An 8499-nucleotide genomic window follows, 5' to 3' on the forward strand; every position below is an offset into this window, starting at 1 on the left:
AATGATCTCTACAAGATCATATACAAGTTGCAAAAACGTTACCTAGTATCTCAGTCCTATTTAATATTGATTGATGTAAAACATGAGTGCTTCTGACATGGAGAAATTGTTTTGATAGTGATCTCTAAGAGTGAGATTGGGTCTGGATCAGCATTTCCGAGCTAAGTTGTCTAAACAGGCTACAATCTTTTTTAAAAAAACTTACACAGCTACCTGAAAATTCTGCTACTACTGCACTGACATGCAATTCATTATCAGAAAGGATTTATAGTTGCTGAAATTAGAAAAGTTAAATGAAGCAAATTTCCCCTACACTATTGCAGAACAATGCAAAGGGCTTCACGACTTAAGAGGGAGCTGCATTTGCTGACTACACAGCCGCCACCAGGAATTACTTGCTGGCAGAAAGGAAGCCGTATAGATGATCTTCAAGCCCGTATGTATCTGTCTGGATTCGATCTTTTCTGCCCTCCATACCTCAGTAACCCAGCAACAATAAACAAAACAATATACAAATAGTTAGAGGTTAGAATCTATAACTTATATACATAAGCATTAATTAAAAGTTCCAGAGAACTTTGTTTTGCTTTTTCTGTATACATGCAAATATACTATACACTGTATTTAGAAGCAAGTTCCATAAAAAAAATTTGGATTTGTTTCAGAGTAAACTTGCGTGGTGCCAAAATGCACACAGTGAAGGATGCTGGGGAGCTGCAGTCCAACAACTTCTTGAGAGCTATGGATTCCCCAGCCCTTTTCTAGATTGTTTTAATGCAATTATTTCATTTAGTTTTTTGCCAATGCTTCACTGGAATTTGAGGAAATGTTGCTTAAGAAGCTGAACTTAGTTGTGATTAATAATGAAATGGAAGGTGTTGTCATACCTCGGGTTACAGTTGCTTCAGGTTGCGTCTTTTCGGGTTGCAGACTGCCGAAACCCGGAAGTACCGGAACAGGTTACTTCCGGGTTTCGGCGGTCACGCATGAACAGAAGCACTAAATCGCGCTTTGCGCATGCGCAGACGCAGGTTGCGAACGTGCATCCCACATGGATCACGTTCGCAACCCGAGCGTCCACTGTATAATCCATAAAAGGTAAAGATACTAGGTCATCTGCATAGCAGGAAATAGAGAAGTAGCTCCTTTTTCTAAAACAAATGTTTGGTCTAGCAAAGATTAAAAGATGCTCATAATTTTCTAATTCCTTTTGGACAGAAATTTATCTTTATTTATTATAAAGATCCTTTCCTGGAAGATAAAAATATATCCTCATCCAAGTCACTGGACACTGACAAACTGGAACGTGTCCAGAGGAGGGCAACCAAAATGGTCAAAGGCCTGGAAACGATGCCTTATGAGGAACGGCTAAGGGAGCTGGGCATGTTTAGCCTGGAGAAGAGGAGGTTAAGGGGTGATATGATAGCCATGTCCAAATATATAAAAGGATGTCACATAGAGGAGGGAGAAAGGTTGTTTTTTGCTGCTCCAGAGAAGCGGACACGGAGCAATGGATCCAAACTACAAGAAAGAAGATTCCACCTAAACATTAGGAAGAACTTCCTGACAGTAAGAGCTGTTTGACAGTGGAATTTGCTGCCAAGGAGTGTGGTGGAGTCTCCTTCTTTGGAGGTCTTTAAGCAGAGGCTTGACAACCATATGTCAGGAGTGCTCTGATGGTGTTTCCTGCTTGGCAGGGGGTTGGACTCGATGGCCCTTGTGGTCTCTTCCAACTCTATGATTCTATGATTCTAAGTCTTTTTAGAATTCTGGCACTGAACAATAAGTCTGAAAAATAAATAATTATTACATTCCTTGTACCTTTTGTTCTTTTCCTGCCTAGTTCCTTGGATGGATGTATTTTGAAGATATTATGAATATATTGTGGCTTATGTGATCAAACTTTTGCAGTGACTGAAGCAGTTACCTAAAGAGGGCAGTATTGATGTATCTTAATATGTCTCTTTCTCTTTAGAAATGTTGGGTTCTGCAGATACACCATACGAGAAAGGAATTTTTAACTTGGAAGTAGTTGTGCCTGAAAGTTAAGTGGATTTTTGAAAATCTTTTGTGCTTCAATGTATTAAGCAGATATGGAATGGTAGATTTGTTAAATACAGCTCATGAGACTGCAGTTCCTTTTACAGGATTAGGAACTAGAGAGCTGTTAAACTGCTTTAAGATCAAGCTGATTCCTCTAGATCAGGCATGTCCAAGAGGGAGTAGATCGCAGGCACTTGGAAGTTGGATGTGCCTGCTAGTGAGTAAGATCAATGTTATGCCAATGGGTGCAACAGGAGTTCTCCTAAGCCTCCAAACAATAGCTTTTGGTGGCATGTAGGGGACTGCAAAGGTAAGAAAGTGTAAACCCTGTTTGCTTATATAGGATACCACAATTGGATATTACTCTCATTGTTCTGCCTGGACACTGAGGTCCAGTGCCGAGGGCCTTCTGGTGATTCCCTCACTGTGAGAAGCTACAGGGAACCAGGCAGGGGGCCTTCTCGGTAGAGGCACCCACCCTGTGGAACGCCCTCCCACCAGATGTCAAAGAGAAAAAGAACTACCAGACTTTAAGAAGACATCTTTAAGAAGACTTTAAGAAGACATTTGTTGGAAGCCGCCCAGAGTGGCTGGGGAAACCCAGCCAGATTGGCAGGGTATAAATAATAAATGATGATGATGATGATGATGATGATGATGCTCGTGCATGTTCAGAAATGGATAAGAACGAGGGATTTGTGGATGTTAACTTGTGAAAATTCTCTTTCAAAATAAGAGAACCAACTGTTTTTTAATCAGGTATCCATTTGAACCCCCAAAGATACGCTTTCTGACTCCCATCTACCATCCCAACATTGACTCAGCTGGAAGAATTTGCCTTGATGTTCTCAAATTGCCACCTAAGGTAAGGTTACAGTTGCCTCTCTTACAGGGATTGATGAGAGCAGCAGTAGGCCTCCTGGCACAGCTGTTCCTATCTGCAAGTGCAGATCCTGCTATGTGTATTGGTTGAAAGAGGCCACTTGCTTGTATTTCCCTACTGAGGAGACCTGGACAGAAACAGTTACAGTCAACTGGTCTAAGCTCCTTGTAAATCTCATCTTTTCTAAATTACCTTTGGTTGTGTGTGGCACAGGTGGCATTGATGCTTTTGGGGTTTTGAGTACCACATATTTTTGTAGCATGTTGATCTGGCTATGCATATTGATAATACTGAAGTTTGTGAGTGTCACTGTGATTGGTGCCAAACAGGGTTTGGAGGGTGGGGGGAATAGTTTGCTGGGGTTTATTCTAATATTTTTCAGAAGTACATAAAGAGTTAAACAAAAGAGGGCAGCACACCCTTCCAAAATCAACTCAATAAATATAGAGGATGAAGGGTGGTCTCCTCAAGCCATGGAATGTAGAGTGAGATTTAGAAAAGAGAATTTAGGGAAGGAATGTGAATTGGACTACTTAAGCCCCTCACCACTATCTGGAGGAAACAGACCCACTCCTGTTATTGGAAGAGAATACATGGCAACATTTTGTTGCATGTCACACTTGTATGTATTACCTAATTGATAAACAGGTTGCTTCTAAATTTCTGCAATGTTGCCCAGAAAATCTTGGGGGGAATTATACCTTGGACCTGCAAAGTAACTCCCAACAAGACACACTTCTCTTTGTATCATAATACCCCCACTCACTCAAGTAATTTTTCGTTCTGTGCAGGGTGCATGGAGACCGTCTTTGAATATTGCTACTTTGCTGACTTCAATACAGATACTTATGAATGAACCCAACCCTGATGACCCCCTCATGGCTGACATAGTAAGCTTCCTCCTTTATTTTGGTGGAATGTGTGTTGTATTTTTGGAAGCTATAACTATGCTATAACTCTGTCTGTGAAGGGATGTGAAGAAACCACAGAGTGCAATAGATGTACCTCTTGCAGTTCATTTTTTTGGGGTACAAATTTTCCAGTAATACAACTGAGAAAAGGCCATGTTGACCTAGAAGTGGGGGTGGGGAGATGTGGGAGATGCTCAAATAGAATTTGTTTTGTTGGCAGTGAGGTCAACGCTTTCTACCTTGAAACATCATGCTTAAAAATGGATGGATGGGTATATATGTGTTGCATACAGGATACAAAATATGGCGATTGCAGTCTTCCTAAATACCTAGTGTGGTTAAGTAGTCTTCCATGCGGTCTAGTAAATCTGTCATCAAATGTAACTATGGTCTTATGGTTGAGAGGCCATAATTATCCTTGTCTCTTACTTTTTCCTTTTTCTTTTTTTTAATTATGTCTAGTCCTCTGAGTATAAATACAACAAGCAAACATTCCTCAAAAATGCCAGACAATGGACAGAGAAGTATGCAAGCCAGACAACAATGGTAAGGAAAGTATATCACTTTTGTTAGAGAGGAATGGGGTGTAGGTTAATCTTCACATGTGCAGTCTTGCTGTGCCCAACGGAATACTTCAAATCTGCGTCACCTATAATTGCCCATCTTCCTATAATTGAGTTTGTGGGATGGAAATACTATGAATGTGCCATGAAACACAAGTGTCTGGATTAACGTCTCCCTTGTAGACTACCTTTTCTGGCAATGGGAGTTTTTGTTTTGCTTTCTTGGCCACGTCGTAACTCTAAAATGTCATAGAAAAATGCAGGGATTGTTCAGAGTTTATTGTATTTTATTTGTGTCTGATCTTGTAGAATTTGCCTTGGGTAAGAATATTTGGAAGTTACCCTATTGCAAACATTTTATATGGAATTTTATTTGGCTTGCAGTATGGTTCTAAATCTGCAGACGGCATACATCCTCCATGTATTTGCATGAGGGGAAGAATTCATCAGCAGAGACGCAGATCTTTTGGTAAAATCATTCCAGTACCCTAGGCCAAACACACATTGATTCCAGGGAAATTTAGGATGTGGGATCAGCCTTGTTCACTGATATGGGAAATAATTTATAGAAATTCTCCCAGTTACATCTGGTCTACATATGCAGCGAAACGAGTTTCTTTTTTTAATACAGTAAGCCCACAATTTAGGCACATTTAACTTGTGCGCATTCAGCTTTATGCGCTTGGCAATAAATAAAGGGCAGGTGTCCGACTTTGGCAATTCTACCTGTGTTTTGACTTCATGTGATTTTGGCTTTAGGTGTGATCCCTCCTGCGTAAGTTGCAGGCTTACTGTAGAGGGGAATTCATATAACTTAGTTCACCGCTGAACCTTATATTGCTTAAACTAACTTGAGAAGGTAGTTTGACGGCTGCTGATATAGTTTTAAAGGGTGCATGAGACCACAGAGCACACCAGGAAGCTTCAGAGATTGGTCTGCCAATATCATTCTCCTACATCATGCAAGAACCATTAGGGTCCTTGCAAAAAGAATCAGTTAGGATTCCATAGAGGGTAGTTAATATCCTTCCTGTGAACTAACCACTGTAAACACTTTCAAAGATGAGTGCTTTTAACCTGAATTTCAAGCTGCTCACCTGTAGGGCTTTAAACCATTGTGCTCCAGAGTCAGGTTAGAAGGAGATAAGCTTGTCATGAGATGAAGGTCTATCCTCATCAAACAAGTCTACCAGTGTACCTTGGAACATTTGGAAAACGAAAGCGCAGCTTCTGATTGGCTGCAGGAAGCTCCATCGGACATTCCCAAAATAGTTCGCAAACCGGAACAGTCACTTCCATGTTTGCAGCGTTTGGGAGCCAAAATGTTCGAGAACTAAGCTGTTCGAAAACCAAGGTACAACTGTAGTTATTCTGGCCTCTTCCCAGTCACAGAATTGGTTATAGCATTCCAGACAAACAAACTGGGTGATTTGAGGAGTGGAGAGGAGATGGCAAAGCATGGTTAAGGGCAGGCTGAGAGATCGTCTTTTGACATTCTGCATATATGCCTGATTCCTCTCACAGTGCATTTCTGAAGTTTTTCCATATAGAACTTGATAACTTCAAAATGATGGGGATGTAGTCTTTCACCTCCTACTGTAACTTCTGTCTGAAAGCATTGCTCTTCCATTTCTTCAGTGAGCATGGAATACCTTTCCAAAAGCCCTAGGCTGCAGGTGTTACTGTTTTTGTTTGTTATCATGGTATATATTTTTGTGTTTTTATGTTGTAAACTGCCCTGTTATCCTTGGATGAAGGGCGGAATCAAAATTTAATAAGTAATAATAATTTCCCCCACTTGCAGTTTGAAGTGGTACAGTCCATTCTGCTACCTCCATCACTTTGACCCTATTCAGTCTTTACTTGCATGTAGGGGCACTGCCATTACAAAAGGGGCTGTGCCTTTAGACTTCCCCCATTGTTGCATGGTTGTTTCTGTATTCCAAGTGTTCAGGGCAAACATCTGTAGTGGGAGACAGCTGTTCTCTTGTAGGCTTCCTGCACTTTTTAGAACTCTTAATTCTTCAAGCATTTGGCTGGCTCCCTATTCAATCTGGTTTAGAATCCTGATTTCCTTGCCTTTCTTCTGTAACTTTTCACTTTGTTCAAAAAATGGATCCCTAACTTTCTGTTCATTGTAGTTGCTCATTATTAGCATAGAATGGACAAATCAAAAGATTGGTGGGCACATGAGACTTGGGTCTTAGTTATATTTAGGAGCTAAGGAGTCAGGGCAACTCCCAAGCAAAACATGTTTGGGAGTGCAAATGCCACCATTCAGGGGAGCAAGGATATACTATATATGCATACTATAAAGGGCTGTATTCTACAGTCACTGAAAGCTGGGGAGTGAATAGAAAACAGGAAATATACTTTGAGGGAGCACTTACTACTGGAGTCATCTGTGCTAGAGCACCTAGCCCAGCACCAGCAATGAATTCAAGCAGAAAGTAGAGCAATCAGCTCTGTATAAATTATCCTGTGTCATCTTCAACAGTTTTGTGTGCCCCAATAGAGCACAGAGTGGTCTTCAGTAATTCACAACTATGCCTTCTACTTTTACTGAAATTTCCAGGTAAATTGGAATGAAATTACACAGCTGAAACACTTGGGGGCATCTGAACCTTAAATAATACAGCTTCTTTCATAGTTGCACTTTCTTGTTTCTAAACTAATGTGAAGAAGCTGATTCTTCTTAGGCTGTCAGCAGAATTTCAGCTTTGGATAAATTTGGCCTGCTTGTAGAAAGAACTGATTTCTGTTTGGAGGTAGCATCTCCATGTTGCCCAGAATTTGCTTGTAAAAACTGGTATATCCAGTGCTTTTCTTCTAGGCAAAAATATGCCGGTACTGCATACCCTTGAGTGCCCCCAGAAAAAAAAGGACTGGGTATATCTGTGCTATGGAAGTGATCTATGAACAGCCTATACAAATCTTGCAGAGCCATACATACTGTATTGCACAAATTTCTGAAAAAGTTTTTCTAGTTCCCAGAACACATAAGAACAGTCCAGTGATGGAGGAAAAGGCACATTTTCTCTTCTGTAGCACCTCAAGTTGGCTGTCAGGCCACTAAATGTGGTGAGCTGTATAATGAGGATCTATCGGAATTCTGGGTGGGGTGGTAAGGAGGTGAGGAATTAGCTGATTTGTGTCTTTAAAGAACAAAATGTGTCCCATGACTTTTGAAGTCTTAACTTAGGGAGTCTGCATGTGAATGAAAGCATTGGTCCTTTGAACAAAGTGTGAACACAGAAACCAATATTTTTCTCTCTCAGTTGGTTTTCTCTGATGTTATTCCAGACTTTGGAAACCACCGATGAAGAGAACCACCAAAGTGCAGCCAACCCACCCAAAGATTCTCACATTTCCCAGAAAAGGAAAGGAAGCAGTATCAGTGGATTGTCCAAAAGACCTTGCTCAGAAACATAGAAGCTTTGCTGTCGTGCAATATCCCGGTCTCTAGCTCTGTGTCTGTTTCAGTGTTCCTTTCCATCTCTTAAGTAGACTTGTTGCAATTAATGTACTGTTTACTCGTTATATGCAATGCCTCTAAGGCTGTGTCAGTGAAGCACTTGACTGTTTTTAAAAACATCTTATTTTAATTCTGCAGATTTCTTAAGTTCTTTACAGCAATTTTGTCTTTCACTGTCTAATTTGTGTATTTTGCTGTATTTTGCGCATGTTTTGAATGAAGGCACCAATGAGAGAGTAATAAATAACATATTTAGTCCTGCTATGACTAATGGTCATGAATGGTGTTTAAACTATTTCTGGAAGCTAAAGTTGTGTACCTTTGGCCTCATTTGCTGGACTACAGATGAGTGCAAATAATATTTTATGTATCTGCTCCTTTCTTGGCAGCTTTGTAAGTTTGAAGACACCTTCAGCAAGTTGAGCATTGGTCTGAAGGATGCACAGTTCCAAGGACGAACTCATGGTTTGCATGCCCAGGTTTCAATCCCTCACTGTTTAATTAGAGAAGTATCTCTAGTGTGCTGGATTCCTCCTCTAAATTTAAGGTGTGACAGTGAAGACAGAAGCAGTACTAAAAACAATTAGGCATGTTTAACTGTAAAAGTGCAGCATGAGTTTGGCT

At 40.5% G+C, this 8499-nt stretch overlaps 1 protein-coding gene across 3 annotated transcripts in view; it reads left to right on the top strand.

The window, feature by feature from the left end:
* The window catches only part of UBE2T (ubiquitin conjugating enzyme E2 T), a 9878-nt gene extending 1739 nt beyond the window's left edge, over window positions 1–8139 (top strand). For 2 of the 3 annotated variants that reach the window (XM_081867048.1, XM_081867047.1), the window contains exons 2-7: window positions 324–436; window positions 1976–2043; window positions 2801–2908; window positions 3718–3816; window positions 4300–4383; window positions 7704–8139. In XM_081867048.1, coding sequence (XP_081723174.1) covers window positions 328–436; window positions 1976–2043; window positions 2801–2908; window positions 3718–3816; window positions 4300–4383; window positions 7704–7832 — 597 coding nt within the window. In that variant the 5' untranslated portion in view covers window positions 324–327 and the 3' untranslated portion in view covers window positions 7833–8139. Of the gene's footprint in view, window positions 1–323; window positions 526–1975; window positions 2044–2800; window positions 2909–3717; window positions 3817–4299; window positions 4384–7703 lie in introns of those variants that run through there. The other variant, XM_081867049.1, reaches the window with a different exon arrangement.
* The last annotated feature ends 360 nt before the right edge of the window (window positions 8140–8499 follow it).

Source organism: Podarcis erhardii (assembly GCF_964252035.2).
Source record: "Podarcis erhardii genome assembly, chromosome: 6".
NCBI classification, from domain to species: domain Eukaryota; kingdom Metazoa; phylum Chordata; class Lepidosauria; order Squamata; family Lacertidae; genus Podarcis; species Podarcis erhardii.